At 34.9% G+C, this 17863-nt stretch overlaps 2 protein-coding genes across 8 annotated transcripts; one reads left to right on the plus strand and one right to left on the minus strand.

Annotated features, from left to right (window-relative positions):
• Positions 1–3845: 3845 nt before the first annotated feature.
• LOC125682338 (uncharacterized) lies at positions 3846–17501 on the minus strand. Of its 7 annotated transcripts, none has more exons than XR_008800653.1 (4): positions 17416–17450; positions 7172–7298; positions 6629–6776; positions 3846–5062 (listed from the first exon to the last, which is right to left on the minus strand). XR_008800653.1 is itself a non-coding variant. In XM_056156965.1 (4 exons), exon 4 carries the CDS (start codon positions 5048–5050, stop codon positions 3992–3994), a length of 1059 nt encoding a protein of 352 aa, XP_056012940.1. In that variant the 5' UTR covers positions 5051–5062; positions 6629–6776; positions 7140–7298; positions 17416–17454; the 3' UTR covers positions 3846–3991. The 7 variants fall into 7 exon arrangements, 4 of the variants coding, with proteins under 4 accessions (XP_056012940.1, XP_056012939.1, XP_048778792.2 ...); XM_056156965.1 differs by having other exon boundaries at positions 7140–7298; positions 17416–17454; XM_056156964.1 differs by lacking the exon at positions 17416–17450 and adding an exon at positions 9966–9996 and having other exon boundaries at positions 7140–7298.
• Positions 6371–7123, plus strand: LOC125682340 (uncharacterized). Its single transcript, XM_048922844.2, has 2 exons — positions 6371–6466; positions 6659–7123. Exons 1-2 carry the CDS (start codon positions 6401–6403, stop codon positions 7028–7030), a joined length of 438 nt encoding a protein of 145 aa, XP_048778801.2. The 5' UTR covers positions 6371–6400; the 3' UTR covers positions 7031–7123.
• Positions 17502–17863: the final 362 nt, after the last annotated feature.

A 17863-nucleotide genomic window follows, 5' to 3' on the forward strand; every position in this document is an offset into this window, starting at 1 on the left:
AAGAGATATCTCTTACTTTAGATAGATATCTCTTTAAAATGAGATATCTCTTAATTTTAAGAGATATCCCTCTAAAAAGAGATATCTCTTTCACTTAGATATCTCTTATACTTTAAGAGATGTCTTTCAATTAGAGATATCTCTTTCACTTTGAGAGATATCTCTTTCGCTTAAAGGGATATCTCTTTTACTCTGAGAGATATCTTTTACTCTGAGAGATATATTCTTCACGTAAAGAGATATCTCTCTAAGAATTCCTAGAGATATCTCTCAAAGTACAAGAGATATCTCCTTAATCGTTGAAAAAGAGACATCTCTTTCCAATATTTTTTTATTAGTTTGAATGCTTAAGGAATTCTCCCTAAACCGGAAGCCCGCCAAGGTAAATCTTATCATGATGGCTGCAATCCCGGGCGAAGATTTTGCGTTTACCGCATGTGAAGTGTATACAGGTAACAAAAAACAAAGACAATAAATTGATAAAATATGTGAGCTAGACTGGATTTAGCCTCTCGACAACTTGATAATGTTACTCCAACCACCTCTTCAACCTATTCCGCCATTGGTACACTAGAAGTATTTTGACTGGTTAAAAAAGGGGTTACATCATATCAATGGCAATGCAACAGGGAGAAGTCATTATGATCATCGAGGGAAAAAACTTCAAGCGATATCTCTTTAAGTTAAAGAGATATCTCTTTTTGAAAATCCAAGAGATATCTCTCTAACTTAGAGTAATATCTCTTTTTACATTGATAGAGAGATATATCTTACACTAGAGAGATATCTCTTTCTCTTTGAGATATCTCTCTAGCTTTAAGAGATATCTCAAAGAGATAGATATCTATCTCCCAAGCTTAGAGATATCTCTTGTTTAAAGAGATATCTTTTTTAATTTAAGAGATATCTCTTGGTTAAAGAGATATCTCCCTAGCGTAAAACGATATCTCTCTTACTTACAGAGATATCTTTACAACCAATAGAGATATTTCTCTAGTGTAAGGAGATATCTCTCTTATTCAAAGAGATATCTTATTTTACGATTAAATAGTAAAAGGGCTTGCCATACAGGGGAAGTATTTCACATTGCTCATTTATTATCATTCAAACAGTTTGTTAGCTTGATGTCGAGTAGTAAAGAAGATTTTGTGCATTTTCAACATATACTAGTAATGTATATGACTAATCTAGCACCATCCTGCTACCAGAACCCGGGGGTCATTAATTTCCAAAAATTTTATAGAGGGCTCAAACCCATCATTATCATGCAAACAGTTTGACATCTTTATGCTTCGTTCACACGGATGCGCATTAAATTTTACTTCGCATCAAAGGACAAGGTACGGTTTTAGCCAAAATCTGCCCTGTCAAGGAAATTCACCAAAATACTAAATCTGGTATTTGAGAATGTGTCATTTATGAAAATGACCATTGTTATTCTTTATCTACCATAGTAGCTGTAATATATTCAACGGAAAACTTTATATTAACCTGACGACGTCACTAAATTTGACGTTAATTTTGACGTAATATACGAGAGTTCTCCCCAAGCGATGTTTTGAGTAGGAAAACACACATAGAAGTATTAATTCTTAATAAATGCGAAATTATTGGTTTTTGTACTGATTTGAATGGGTATTAAATGGAAATTGAAACCACATCAGATATGCCGCACAGGGGCAAAAACTGCAGGTATTCGCGGAAAGCTTTTCTGGTGCAGAAATATAATGGTTTGAACACCAAATTAATTAAAGAAACATTTATATACTGGTAACAGTGATTTCTTATTTCTGTCTCCAACTTCCTTTATTGTGGCGAATTTTAAGATTTTTTTTTTTATATATTTGTTAGAGTCTCGCGTGCATTCGGAAAAAAAATGATGACATCAAAGGCAGCTCAAATTCAAATCACTGAATTTTATGCGAAGTTTGGGTTATCTCCAATGTAATTCTTCACGAATCGGAACACAATAGAATTCATCGGTATTTGTTTTTAATTGGCATACGCAATATTCCATATATGTATATTCTCAATATTATAAATAATGCGCATTAAATTAATTCGAATTAAATAGCGTTCACACGGCGGTAATATTTAATGCGAAGTAAACTAATGCGCATTAAATTCGTCATCTTCCCAAGTCAAGGGTTTCTGATCCGCTCCTCTCCTCACAAACATCTTCCCAAGTCAAGGGTTTCTGGTTTGTGAGGAGAGGAGCGGATCAGAAACCCTTGACTTGGGAAGATGTAAATTCGTATGCATCTCTATTAAAGGGTGCGCGAAATAAATTAAAGAATAGACTATGTTATTGAAATTATTTTTATAGATATTTTAATGAATATTGTGTATAGATCTATACAGAATTCTTTGTTCAAAACGCTATATAGGCCTACATGTAGTATACTACATGTTTACAATTTAGGCCTACATACATAATTCTGATCTACACATAAGGAGTTTTTTGTCGTGTTTATTTATATGTTCCCAAGAAATTACTTGTTATTTCCTCCGACAACCAGCATTCAATCTAGACAATCTATTGTTTCTTCATGGGCCCAATTTTAAAACTTCGGAACGTCTTTTTCACCATTCCGCTGACTACTGTTATGACGTAATTTTTAATTACTAATACGTATTATAAGTCTACTGTGACGTCATATGGTATAAAAATTAACAATGAGCGGCATATGTTTTAAAAAATGTAAAAAAGAAAATCATATTACCACTATTTTAAAACATTGTTGTCGTATTTAAAAACAATTCCTTCCACATGTATTACTCAGTATGCCTATGCAGAGCACAGATTTACGTCTGACGTTATCTAATGACATGCTGTTTGTACATGTTTTTAGTGATTATTATCATTTTGCTTAGTTTTTCGTACAAAACTAACACTAATATATATAGCTGACCATGGGTATGATGCATGTGACCCAAATTGGCCATTACGCATGCGTCTACATTTAATTCGAATTAGCTTCGCTTAGCGTTCACACGGAGCTAATGCGAAGTAAATTTAATTCACATTTTAAAAATCGCGACGTCAATTTTAATTCGAAGTAAACTAATGCGCATTAAAATCTCCGTGTGAACGCGGTTCAGATTTAATTCGCATTAACTTACGTTTAATGCGAATTAAATTCTTCGTGTGAACGAGGCATTATATTAAGAATTAACGAAGATTTTCTAAGATATTTGCATTTTCAATATATGAAAATGAATTTCCAGTTTTGGTACAGGACTCATTGCTTATTATAATCATGTAAACATTCTGCCCCTTTATGTCCAGAAGTAAAGATGATTTTCCAAGATATAATGCAGGTTTAATATACATGTATGGCCAACTTAGCTCCACCCTCGAGCATGAACCCTGAACCCAGGGGTTATGAGTTTCATAGTTTTGTTAATATGGTCCGTAATATTTGCAAAGAAGTGGAAGGATTGGCATCAAGAAGTTACAGATGTTCAATTCTTAATGCACGACGGATGATGCACAATGACGTATGTAAAACAACAACAAAACTAACGTTTCTATCACTTTTTCGAAAATTACTACATGTATTCATAAGAGTTCTTGTGCAATTTCCGAGATAAGTTTAAATTTCATATTGAAGTAATATTACCATACTTTGTATAGCGGCTTGGTTAACTTAGTGTTTTAATAAATTAACAGTTAATGCAAGGGTCCCGGGTTCGATTTCTGATTGATAAATAATTTCTCTCCCCTTCTTTGCTACAAAAAGTTGGTAATGTCCATATATACAACTTTCCGTAGTACATAAGAGTTTTCATTTTTACTTGCCACAACGAGGAACTAAAGAGATATGACAACTCTAAACACACAGTGATATGCCCCAATCTATTAGTACAGTAGAAACATATTAGGCTGCAAAGTGAATTTTACTGGAAATGTCACGAAATACATTATTGAGAAACCCCGCGTTTGTCCTTAACAAAATGAAATCATATATCAATAATTTAAATACAATAACTAGAACTGAGGGTCCACTTTGGTAAAAACATGCACTCTTTGAATTCCTGAACCTCTGTAGTGTTGCTTCCAGTTTGTACACAAATAGGGATATCGTATTTTGCCATACCACCTACCGGCATTGTATCGAATATAATCGTCCTCATTATCGTACATAACTCCTATGGTCAACGATCCATTCACTTTTGTTACACACCATGCACGTGCTATTGCTATTATATCACCCCATGGATTCAGTCTATCGCCATATCGCCCAAGTCCGGAATGTTCTACTGAGCTAAAAGTAACAACTGCGTCAAATAAACCAAGTGAACCATTCAGAAAGCTCTCACTGAATTCAGATGGAACCATCGTTTTTACTTTTGAATGCCTTGATTCTATTCTGCCGTATTCTAAGGTCACGACTTCTCTTGCACCTTTTTCAAGAACTGCCGCCTCAACCCAAGGATTTTCTGAACCAATTACTAATACACGTCCATTCTTAATTCCCGGGGCATGATCCATTCCATCCCTCAATGCGTTTGTCTCTGAGGCACCATAGTTTCCACCTAGTGCACCTCTTGCTGCTTGCCTTACCATCTGGTCAATCCCTTCTTTTGACCAGACAGAAGACCTAGCTTTGGATCCTAAATATATCTGGCTGAAATACCAAGCAGAAACAGGTAACCTGTTTCCCATCGTAAAGTCATTCCAAAGTTCTGGAGGGATTTCTTTCGGAGGAACTTTGAAAGTATGAGCTTCATCAATGTATGGATTCCGATAAATAGCCTTGCAATTTATTAGAGCCGTCACATGATTAAAATATGGACCAGGAGTGCCTGGTCTGGAAGTATCACATAGCGTTCCACAGCTCGTACGAATGAACTTAATTTTTCCCGATTCAACTAACATACTTGGTGGAGGCTCAATATATCTTTCTTCATTTGACGGAAATCTTAAAACCGTCCCATTACCTTGCCGATATTCGTTAAAAGCCAGTAGTCCCAAGATAAATACTACCAACAATAAAGCGTTTGTGATAACATTCTTTTTTCTACGGAAATCAAGGAAAGTCGTCATCTTGTAGGGTCACTGAAAAGAGGTAAACATAAAGGAATGTGATTAGATGTGAAGTGAGACACAGAATGAATAATGATGGAGAATCTTCACCCTTTCATATAAAGTTTCCAAGAAATATGTATATACGTGTATAGAATATCAGAATACCATAGTGAAATTTCGCTTATATGACTCTTTAGCCTTTGTTCTGTATATTATGGTGGGTGAAAGTCCTTCTAAAATTTCCGTGGAATCTTGATTTCAATACACTTATAATATATATATATATATATATATATATATATATATATATAAGTACTCGTGTGAAACATGTACTAAGTATGTTGTTAAACTTTTCGCTCGGCACCAAATCTTTAATATATATACTAAAATCCACCAACACTCAACATCCAAAGTGCCGGTGTTGTAGCATAGACTTTTACCCCGGATAAACGGACCTTGAATAGAAACAATACCAGCATATAATTTCCCCGTATGTACAAAGTCAGTATAGAATTTCCCCTTGGGCGGAAAAACCGTCCTGGTATAGAATTCCCCCTTCCTGTTTCCGGATTTCATCGAACGGAATCTTTTTCTTCTCATGTAGATGCTTTTGAATAAATATAGAATGAAGCAAACCCATGCAATTGAAGATAATAATCAGTGAAAATTGTTATAATTGCTATAAAGAGGTACATGTATAAAAAAAAAAGTAACAAAAACAAACAAATATGTGCTGTTAAATTGTTATAGTTTAATGAAATAGATATGCGCTCATTAATATTATGATATTCATAAAATAATGGAATTTTTTTTAGATGTTGAAGTTGGGTTTACACGCTGAAAACTTTTGGCCACTTGCACACAGTTAGCTCAGGTAACCTAGGTTTAATGACTGATCTAAGGATCAGGTAAACTTGGCTTAATCCTAGCTTAAGTTGTACTCAGGTGAGCTGTACTCACTCAGCTATTTCTTACATGAGTGTAGTTTAAACCAGAATTCATTTTGAATATGGCTGCAAAGAAATTTCACAGAATTGGAAAAGGCTGTGCTACTTGAATTAGTGAGTGAAAAAAAATCTGTCATTGAAAGTAAACAAAATGATGGGAAAATGATTTGTAAGAAGAAAAAGGAATAGGAAAATATTGAGAATGCATTCAATGCAAGGCATGGTGTAAATACAAGAAGTATAACGCAATTAAAATCCTTATGGAAGAATTTGAAAGCCCGTGCAAAGGCTGATGTGGCAAAAGAGCGTAGAGACAGAAGAAAGACTGGCGGAGGACCCATGGAGAAAAATACTGATAATATTTCTAACGCAATCAGTGAAATGATTCCTCAGCAAATAAACAGCCTCGAGAACGCATTTAATGATGATGCAAGTTTCCATGAGGATGAACTACAGAAAGAAAATGAGGACTGATGATGATAGTCAGGTAAATTTTCACAATATATTAGAAATAATCACAAATAATAATAATTTTTTGTGTATAATTTTCTTTTTCTACAAACTGTTTCATTGATTGAAAAATCAGGTCCAGTCCAAAGACTATTTCTACCAACGTAGCTACTTATAGCTAAAGAAAGGCCATTTTTACTTTTTATAATTGTGTTTTATTTTATTTCAGGAACAAGTGCCACAGGAAAGTGATAATGCAAACTTGCAGAAGGATTCCTCACAATCACCCCATTCAAGAAAAGATTTGTTCGCGTCAACCTCCAGCACTGCCACACACACTGCTACTTCTGTAAGAAAGGGTAAAAAACCTATGCCAGTAAGTCAAGCCACAGTAAAATCAAGACTTCTTGAAATGGCCGAAAAGGAACATGAACAAAAAAAAAAAATGAAAAATTTTAAATTGAAGGAAAGCATTTTGATTTTGAAGAAACAGAAACTTGAAAATGAAATGATGCAAAGCAGATCAAATAATAATGCAAATGCTGCTGCATGCAATGATGTAAACAATAATTTTGCTGGTGTTTGGCAACCATTTGTATAAAAAATGTGCAATTAAATCATCTTTGTCCAATTTATTATGAATTTTGTCCAGTTTATTTTGAATTTGTATATGAGAAAATGAAGTAAACTATATAATTCCATTTACATACATTATTACTGAAAATGTCTTATGAGAATAGACCTCAGAGCTTGTCCTCCTTGATTTTGGTTTGGTAACACGGGAACTGAAACATCATCTGGATTGTCATCATTTGTTTCAGGGACAGGGACAGCAGCTTTCCTTGCAATGTTGTATAACACAGAGCATGCTGTAATAACCAGTAAACTTGTTGATAACTTAAGTCGGAGCTGCTGTCGTAGACATGGAAATCTTCTTTTCCATATTCCGAATACATTCTCTATTTTCACTCGACCATTACATAGTGCAAAATTGAAACGCCTTTCCTCCATGTTTCTACATGTGAGTAATCAAGTATGGTCTGAGTGGGTATCCATTATCCCCTATTATAATTCCCTGAATTTCTCTTCTTTCCAACCGTGCACAAATGTTGCTATTTTGAAATATTCTACTATCGTGGGTACTCCCTGGCCATCTAGCAACAAGATTGGTAAGCATCAATTCATGGTCACATATGGCTTGAACATTAATTGAAAAATAACCTTTTCTGTTTCCTCCTGGGGATTGAATCGGAATATGAGTACAGTCTATAACCCCTATGATCCCAGGAATTCCATTCTGCTGCATAAAATTACTCTGTGTTTCTAAAAGCTTGTTTCCGGTTGGAAATGTAACATAATTTTTATAAAGAGATGCAAGTGCCCTTGATACTCTCTTAACGATTCGTAAAGCAGTGCTCTCATGCACACCAGACAAATCTCCCGAAACTCTCAAAAAACTTCGTTGCATAAAATCTTAATGCAACCAATAATTGATTGAGAGGAGAAATTGCACACACTTTCTTTTGCTTTGGTTCCGGTTTTTCTGTTATTTCTTGTAATATGGACATTACACATTCTTTACTCAATCTAAATCTGTCAATGAATTCTTCTTCAGAATAAAACAAATATGGATTCTGTCTATCTCTTATTACCTGTTCTTTCTTATGAGCCTTTCCACATAATTCACCATATCAATTCTTTCAAAATATTCATCCATTCTTTGTCAAACCTTAGTTTAAACCTCCCTACTGCTTGGTTCAGAACTAGAGTATATACTGAGCTGATCTCACCTGAGTATCAGTAGTTTGCAAGTGAATCAGAAAATTTGAGCTAAGCTTAATTCTGGATTACTCTGATCCAGATTTAACCTTGACGTATGCAAGTGGCCATTTGAATTGCATATAGTAAATACAATTTGCTTCCCAAAAGACTTTTAATAACGATGGTCAATATCATTAGGGGTTTTCGTAAAAAGTCGACTAAAAGATATACAATTAAAATATCTAAAAAGTAAATTAGATGCACTGTATAAATAAAAGTACTTTAATAGTACTTCACTCTTTCAGATGTTAGATACTGGTAGATAACAGCAAAGACATGAGATGTATGAATGGATTTTGATATACCATTACACGATTTGAATAATTTCCTTTTAAAAAAAACCCAAACATAAGATGATGATTGTGATACACAAGACCCTGCTCAAAATAAAAAAAAAAACAAGATGTGTTTGTGAAACACAAATGCCCCCGATAATGGCCAATTCCGAAGATGGCCAAGGTCACAAGGGCAAATATCTTGGTACCAGTAGAAAGATCTTATCAAAAGAAGTGCTCATGTACAATATGAAAGCTCTAATATTTATCATTAAGAAGTTATGACCAATGTAAAAAAAAAATTGAAAGTAGGTCAAATGTCAAGGTCAAAAGGTTCAATACCAACGGAAAGATCTTGTAACAAGGAATACTCATGTGAAATATCAAAGCTCTATCTCTTACTGTTCAAAAGGTATTTGCAAGGTTAAAGTTTTCAAAAAGTAGGTCAAACGTCAAGGTCACGGGGTAAAAAAAATGTTGGTACCCACGGAGAGTTCTTGTCACAAGGAATACTCATGTGAAATATCAAAGCTCTATCACTTATTGTTCAAAAGTTATTAGCAAGGTTAAAGTTTTCAAAAAGTAGGTTACACTCCAAGGTCAAGGGGTGAAAAATGTTGGTACCCACGGAAAGGTCTTGTCACAAGGAATACTCAAGTGAAATATCAAAGCTCTATCACTTACTGTTCAAAAGTTATTAGCAAGGTTAAAGTTTCAGACAGAATGACAGAATTACAAAATGACAGAATGACAGACAGGACAAAAACAATATGCCCCTCGATCTTCGATCTCGGGGGCATAAAAAGAATTCCTGTGTCTAGATAAGCAAGAGAATTCTAGTAATAGAACTGGAAACAGATACATAGCTAAAATATAAGAAGGGGGAGCGTACTGTCATTTAGGGGGAAATTCTATACTGGGGCGGTTTTTTCCTAGGGGGAAATTGGGCCCGGGTTAATTCTTTCTAGGGGGGAATTCTATACCAGGCCCATCTTTCGGGGGGAATGTCTATCCCGGGTCCGATTTTCCGGGGGAAAAGTCTATGCGGGGGAAAATTCTATGGTACAACACCGGATCTAAAAGTAGATACGAGGTTACTATTACAATAACCTTAATAATAATCGGTTACAAAGGTTACTATTATAGGATCTAGACATGACACAGTCTTGCAACATGATTAAAGATATTTTGAATGTGTAGAAAAACATGATAATGCTTGAAAGACCATCACGTGGCCGTTGAATACAGGTAAACTTACTGTTGACATTCTTGCTGTGTTAAAATGTCAAGCAATTACAAAGCGAGTGTATATGAAAATGCAACTACTATTTAGTAAATAGTAGCATGGCATTTAATGCAAAGCATACATACATAGAGAGGTTCAACACAGGCATATTGGACATCACTCACACACAGGTAATACATAGAAAAATACAATACGTGTTAATGGTTACATGGTTTGACTTCGAGTGAGTGTCTCAGTGTGGGTTCACTACGCATGACCCGTCTATTTACGGACACCTAACTCGACTACACTCCTCCCCGTTTTATAATGGCATAGATGCATATAGCAGGTTATCACATGAATTGAACTACTCAATACAACTGTCATATCCATGAATTGGAATCCAAGGTAGAATTGTGATATTCCTCAAAGAAGGGTGACATCAGTCCAGAGTAATTGGAGACATCTATCCAAATCGGTGGTATCCCTCCAGATCGGCGACATTCATCCAAATCCGTGGCATCCCTCCAGAAAAGTGACGTTTATCCAGAATCGTCATACCCCTCCAGATCTGCGACAGCCTTCCAGATCCGTGACATCCCACTTGGACGGTGAAACCACATTAACGACATCGAACCAGTGGTGACATCTAGCAAATTTAGTACCATCGACATCCAGCCAGAATTTGTGGGATGTCATTAATCTATGAACTGCAATGCATCATCTGCCAATTCTTAAATATCTAGGGTCTTATGTTAGATATAAACTATCATGGAGACATTCTTCGTACACAAACTGTATCTTTGTATGAGAATAGTCTATCATTTGCAGTTTTATCCATAGATAAAATTGTTTATCATACGTTTGAACTGCACAAGAAAAGCATATATCAGTACCCTAGCATTGGGAAGAGGAAACGTGTATTGGAAACCATTGTTCTAAACTTTAATATATGATATATATACTTAAATCTTCTAGTCCATTAAATTAATTATTCTGCCACGTAAATGATACACACTAGAGTCTAAAAACCATAAGGTACACACTGTTAAAGGTATTATAACTTATGAAAGTACTAAACTAATTACAGTAACTCTACCGTAGTAGTATTAGACTAACTATTACTTATAACTAGCCATGATCATTTCTGTAAATTATCAAGATTGTTTTAACACTTCTCACAAGGAAACTGAATTGTCCAAATGAAATACTTAACTCATGAATAACTTTGTTGTTTTGCTTCATAAGTGTTAACTTACAGTAAAATGTACTAATATCTCTATGTAATATTTTATTACAGTAATGCTCAGTAAAACGTGTAATTTAAGATATGGTTCTAAAGTATGCTAATTGTAAAACATTAGGTTACGTATCCATACCTATTGCAGCCTTAAGATTATCCATGTACAGCTAACCCAAATAACAAACTGTTCTACATATCTTAAGCCAAAGCAGTAACAGCAAATACTGACAATAACTACTATTAACCCATATACATAACTTTGATATGTATAATTACGTATTCTGTACACGTTCAGATAAATACTAAACTCAAAATAACTACATGCCTTTAAATTAACTAAATACCCACAGCCATAACTGTAGACATTGACCATAAAACTAACTGTATCCAAAGACACAGCAATCACCAACCCACAGCCAAGAGACTGTAGCATTGTAATGATCTGTATCTCAGGACACAGCAATCACCAATCCATAGATAAAAAGACTGTAGCATTGGAATGAACTGTGTCATGTACAAAGCCCTTAGTCTCTGCAAGATAATAACTATCGACGAGGATTTCCACTCCCTCTGTAAAGCCCAAAGTCTCTACGAGAGGTGTAACAATTGATTTGCAAGAAGCTATTGCATCTTGGTTGTCAATCTCTGTAAAGCCCTGTGTCTCTACTAGAGGTGTAGCAACCCTAGGGTTGTACTTATAAATTGTCGTTGGTTCTAGAGTGTCAAGACACCAAGGTACAGTTCAGCACTTGTTCTCAATAGGAAAGCCTGTGCCGTATTTTTGTGTGTATATGGCACAGAACACAAAAGATGTGTGCGGGACCAAGTGTGAAAGCCCGTAGACTATGCTGTCTCATTGAGCTGTGGCACTGTGATGACTTCACCATCGTGAGCCATCCTCTCAATAGTTTTAATGCAAAACTTAATTGCCGGAGGCACAGCCATTACGGCCATTTCCCCAGCAAACTCTGACATTTTCTCGTGGTGGTCATCATCGTCATCACTATGTCCTGCACCAGTAACTGGAGATGCAGCCAACATGGCCGGTGTCCCATTCAGATGTGACATAGACAGGACCTTACTATCTCTATCCACCCCCTCAATAGTTTCAATGCAAAGCTTTGTTGCCGGAGGAATAGTCGTTACGACCATCTCCCCAGCTGACTCTGACATTTTCTCACGGGGGTCCTCAGCGCAATCACCAGGTCCTCCACCAGTTTTCACATTGTTTTTAAATAAGGCACCCTTTTTTGGGGGATCTAATGAAAACGGTGCCGAAATTTCTAATTTTTCTGTTGCGACTACCCATGATTTAGACTGTTGCATTTGAACAGCTTGATCTATTAGTTTTTTAGGTATTTCTTTCATTGGATGCACTAGATTTAATCCAGCCTGTACATCTGGTACCCGTGCATCCAACTGCGATTGTATTTTATACATCCATTTTTCTAGATCATTGAATCTGTTGTCGAATTTTTGTTCTATTTTAGCGAATCTAATGTCCAATCTGTGTTCTATCATGTCTACCACGATTAATAATCTTTTGTCTAATTCCTCTGACAAATGTTCAGGTAGTATGGGTTTTTTTCTGGGGCATTATCTGTGTTGGTGTCCTTCTCATATGCACATGTATTTTGGTATTAACTTTGTAAATGTCTAAAACAATCAAAACAGCTTGTATTATGAAACAAACGTACGGTTACGAAACAGCTTTATCTGCTAACCAAATTACTGTTATAAATTGTCAAAGACAACATGTGTTTGATGAGCATCTCCTATTGTTTAAACTTTGTAAATATTGTCTAAAACAATCAAAACACCTTACATTAAAGCTGACATGAATTAATAAATATAGTATAATTCTATATGTCCGCCATATTTCTCTGCTAATCCGCCATATTAGTTGGAATTTCTATTGTTATATGTATCAGGGTTCGCATGGTATATAAGGGGACGAGCTTTGCTACGCTTCACTTCACATCAGTGTCTTCGATTTACCTGTGCGGGTAGCTTCGACAGGTAACACGTACATCTCCGATACTAATTTATAGGACATCAAGAAGAAATGAAATCACGTTTTGGAACACCACACAGTGCTCAAAATTATAATAAACATATCGTGCAGTAGTAAATCATTCTAAATATATATATTTGGATAAATATAATTATATAGAATGCCTTTTCTTTACGTGAACGTGCGTACATATGCAGTAAATATGTCAAAACTATACAAAAATGCGGCGAAATATTTCATCTTTTATCTATTGATAAAATGGAATAAGCAAAGAGTATACAATCTATACCATTCACAATTACTTCAAGTAAAAGGCAAAGACATAAATATTACTGTACTTATAAAAATGTCATGTTTGCTCGCCATGAAAACGCATCGAATGCGGACGACTATTTACCTGGGCCTACTCGTAATATCTGTAAAGGACCGCATGCAGATGTACGTGTACACTTGTCGAAAATACTCTAAGTAGTAGTAAAACTCCCTTTATTTGCATAATCCATGAAACAAAACGATAAACTCCATTTGCATTCCAACAGTAAACAACATTGTCGATTGTACAGACTGCGACACACTTTGCCCGTGCCGATCAGCTATCTTCAATCAGGGGAAGTATCAGAGTATAATATTTACCCTGTATTGTGCATGAATCCTTATACCAGATGATTTACTGGTCAGAGTATTGCAGATTTATAAATCAGGAAATCATTTAGGTACATAAATTTGCATATACAACACTGTACGAGTGTATGGGAAGAGAGAGAGAGAGAGAGAGAGAGAGAGAGAGAGAGAGAGAGAGAGAGAGATAACAACGAGAGAGAGAGAGAGAGAGAGAGAGAGAGAGAGAACCGATGATCTTGTAATAATCGTGCTCTTATTAAGACAAATGATATCGTTAATTCAATAAAGAGAACAGTACTAGTAACTCAATATTGCTCTCATTAATTGATAATACAGATTTATTTGATTCATTTAAAGCACGCATTAATTAAAAATTAATCAAATTTTTAAATAATGTTATTTTCAATTACTTCATTTTATGCTAATTTGGCGCTCAATAGATCTTATATATCTATGCAATTTTGTGTTCTTACATTCTGCGTCGAACTCGACGCAAATTGTACTAATGCAAAATGTAATAATCGAGTTTATCATATTATGCGTCGTTATCAAACATCAAGGGGAGAGGACAAGAGTGTCTGTCAATATCCATTTTTTTTTTGTTAGTTTGTAATGAAAATAAAGATATATTGAGTGACAACCCCTCCCCCACTTACCCCAGCTTGAAAGTTCTGATATAATAGTAGAAGACACACACCACCACCAATTAAGAAAATGAAGATATGAGGCACTCATAGTAGAGGACTCTAACCACCCCATCCGACCCCCAACGATTGAAGAAAATGAAGTGTAGGGGGAAATTATTGAAGTAGTCAAAGTAAAAGACTCTTTAACCCTTCACTCCACATTAGGACTTTGAACATCGGACAAAACATCTTAGTTTGTTTGGGTGTTTTGTTTTATTTTATTGCTGTTCATTTTTTTTATTATTATTATTTTGAATGGCAAGAAATTTTGAAGAATCTAATTTTCCATTTTTTCTCCTGTTGTAACCCCACCCCACCCCACCCCCACGAAAAATGACGATACACGTCTGGTTATTACATGTACTTTTTGCTTTGCAACACATGCATGTATATTTTAAATTGTATGGTGTATGTAGAATTGCACCCTTTACCAAGTTTTCCTTCATGCATTTACACAGTGTAAGGAATGGTAAAACAAAATGCATAAAGACCAAGATATTTTCAAGCGTAGGAACTTCATTCATGAATACATAAATACATGTATTCAGAAAAATCGCACGCATGCATTGCAGGACTATAGCATTTGTGTGTTTTAACGTTTCTGTAACATGCCATAATGATTACTTTGAGGCTTGAGTGTGATTTATTCATAAATATTTTCATTTCGTAGATCTGGTGCAATGGCCATACCGCTGTACGTAGAAATTTCAAATTCAAATGTATTCGATAAGATGTTAGTATGCATAAATCAGTAAAATTCGGGTTGAGCTTTTATTTGATATGATACAATGTCAATATACTGTAATGCATTAGTAGGATATGCAGAAGGCAAGAGTATAAACATTTTCTTTTTTCATTATCAGTATCAATATCTATATGATCACGAAAAAACATTATATAATTTATATCCGGATTCATTTATACCAATTTAGATATCAATAAAAACAAAGCTGCATAGTTTGGGAGAGGGGTTTCTAATGAGTCTGATGAAATTAAAAGAAGGAACCCAACATTTGCATTCAAACTAGACATGAATTCATTTCTGCTCTGACTGAAAGCATGATTCTAAATTCGGGAACGAATCTTGCATACAAAATAATAGGGGAACACATAAATTCGAGCTCCTTTGGAATTTAATGAAATGTAGATATGCACCTTTCTTTCAACACAAATTGATACGTTGTTTCAGGCACGAAAACAGGGGGTTGGGGTGGGCAGGAAGGCTGGTCCGCATTCCCCACTTTTTTGACAATTTACTTTTTTCCCGTTATTCTAACATACAAAGTCGGTATTTTCTACATGCACAGTTCAAACTAATATTTTTTTTTTTAAATTTGTAATGAATTCAATTATAAGCATCAACTCCTGTAAGTTTCCAATATATTGTCAATCACAAATTTTTAAATAGCTGGAAATTTTTAATACTTGAAAGCTTACATTTATATAAGTGATCAATTTTCTTTCCTTCTGTGAAATGATATATTATAAATCGAAGTAGGACGGTTGCTCGCTCTCGCTCTCTCTCTCTCTCTCAATGAATATGGACATACAGAGACCGTAAATAATTATGTGGTTCCAAAAGAGACAACAAAACTATATTTTCGTTTATGAATTTCCTTTCATATGTGTCTTTGTGTAATGAACTGTTTATTATGGATTGCAAATGTTATACACGCATTTTCACACAGATGTATATTTTCGATCATATCCCTTATTTGTATATCCAACTTTGTATATGATCATCGAGAAATTTTGAATTGTGCACGCAATATATCCAACCAGATATTAGATCCCCGATTTCTATAAACTGCAAAACCTCGACCAGACAAGCATTCAATAGAGGAAAAAAATTTCGACTCTGACATCTCCCCTGATTGAAGACACCCTGTTTGGCACGGGTGAAGTGTGTCGCAGTCTGTATAATGGAATGAGAACGTGTTGTAAAGTTCTAACGAAATACAAATGGAGTTTATCATTTTGTTTCGTGAATTTATCAGAATAAAGAGAATCTAATATTTTCGGTAAGTGCACATCTCCGATACCTGTTGAATAGACGCCCGTATTTGATACTTTTTTTTGGCGATTATAGCTTGTGCATTGCATATTATGCATATGGCATTCACCTTTATTTCGCAAGAATTGATATAAATAATATATTTTATGCTCTTTGCCTATTCCATTCTATCAGTATGTAATTGACAAATTATTTATCCGCATTTATTTTATTAGAAAATGCGAATACTTGCATGCACTTACAAGTATGCAAGAAAAGCTTCCTTTTGGGTGTGTTTTTTTTTTTTTTTTTTTTTGCATTTTTGTCTAACTTATCTAAACTTCTAGAATGTTGCATTAGTATACAATCAATATTTTGAGCAAAGTATAATGTTTTAAAATGTTATTTTATTTGTTTCTCATTCCCTATATATTACTATCGGAGATGTGCACTGGTCGAGTCCTCCTAGAAAAATCACTCAAGAGTGACAATCACATTTGGCGTATATACGGGTAGAGTAAATTAGTCTACCTGAAAGAAATATGGCGGATAAGATGAGAAAGGTGTACGTATTTATTAATTCATGTCAGCTTTAAGAAACAGACGTACTGTAATGAAACAGCTTTACCCGTTTACATAATTACTGTTATAGATTATTTGAGACAATACTCATTTGAATATCTTCTATTTGTTTTTTAAACAACAAATTATGCCAAATAGAAGACAGAATACGCATGGCATACAAAAAGAAAAAGCACAGCGTTAAGATATTTTGCAAGCAAAAGATAACGATAAACTGCTACCAAAAAGATTGTTTGCAGAGCAAAAAACCCACAATAAATTGCGGTAAAAAAGATATACCCTATGACCGTTACTAAAGTAACAAAGCACGCTCAAAGTTCGAATGAAGCTCACAGCGCCATTGTCGACATTCTTGCTGTGTTAAAATGTCAAGCAATTACAAAGCGAGGGTATATGAAAATGTAACTACTATTTAGTAAATAGTCGCATGGCATTAAATGCGAAGCATACATACATACATACATGTACATACATATGGCAGAGGTTCAACACAATTGAACATAACTGACACACAGGTAATACATACGTGTTAACAGGTTAATGGTTACATGGTTTGACTTCGAGTGAGTGTCTCAGTGCGGGAAACCCGCTCGTGCGCAAAGTCGTGGTTCACTACGCATGACCCGTCTATTTACGGACACCTAACTCGACTACATTACCCTGAGGGTACTAATTATTTAAACCAGGCAGTATAAAATTACATTAATCAAGATAAATTCTGATGATTTTGATTAAAGGGTAATAATGCAGAAGGGTTATGATAAGTTAAACAGAAACCACAAAGAGTTTTTAAAAGTACTCGTGTGAAACATGTACTAAGTATGTTGTTAAAGCTGTATGACCCGATGTTCATGTATTATTTTTGTACATAATTACTTTAAAGTAGATTAATTACTTTATAAAGTTATTAACTTTCCCTTAATTACATGCTTGAAAACATCTGCATGTAAAAGAAAACAGTGCGAATATTATTT

This window comes from Ostrea edulis, chromosome 2 (genome assembly GCF_947568905.1).
Source record: "Ostrea edulis chromosome 2, xbOstEdul1.1, whole genome shotgun sequence".
NCBI classification, from domain to species: Eukaryota; Metazoa; Mollusca; class Bivalvia; order Ostreida; family Ostreidae; genus Ostrea; species Ostrea edulis.

What these genes read in the sequence shown, in the direction of transcription:
- LOC125682340 (XM_048922844.2), top strand. Translation starts at nt 6,401, where the DNA reads ATGATGATGCAAGTTTCCATGAGGATGAACTACAGAAAGAAAATGAGG. An exon ending in GGACTGATGATGATAGTCAG is followed by an intron (nt 6,467 to 6,658) that starts GTAAATTTTCAC and finishes ATTTTATTTCAG; the next exon opens with GAACAAGTGCCACAGGAAAG.
- LOC125682338 (XM_048922835.2), bottom strand. Translation starts at nt 5,050, where the DNA reads ATGACGACTTTCCTTGATTTCCGTAGAAAAAAGAATGTTATCACAAAC.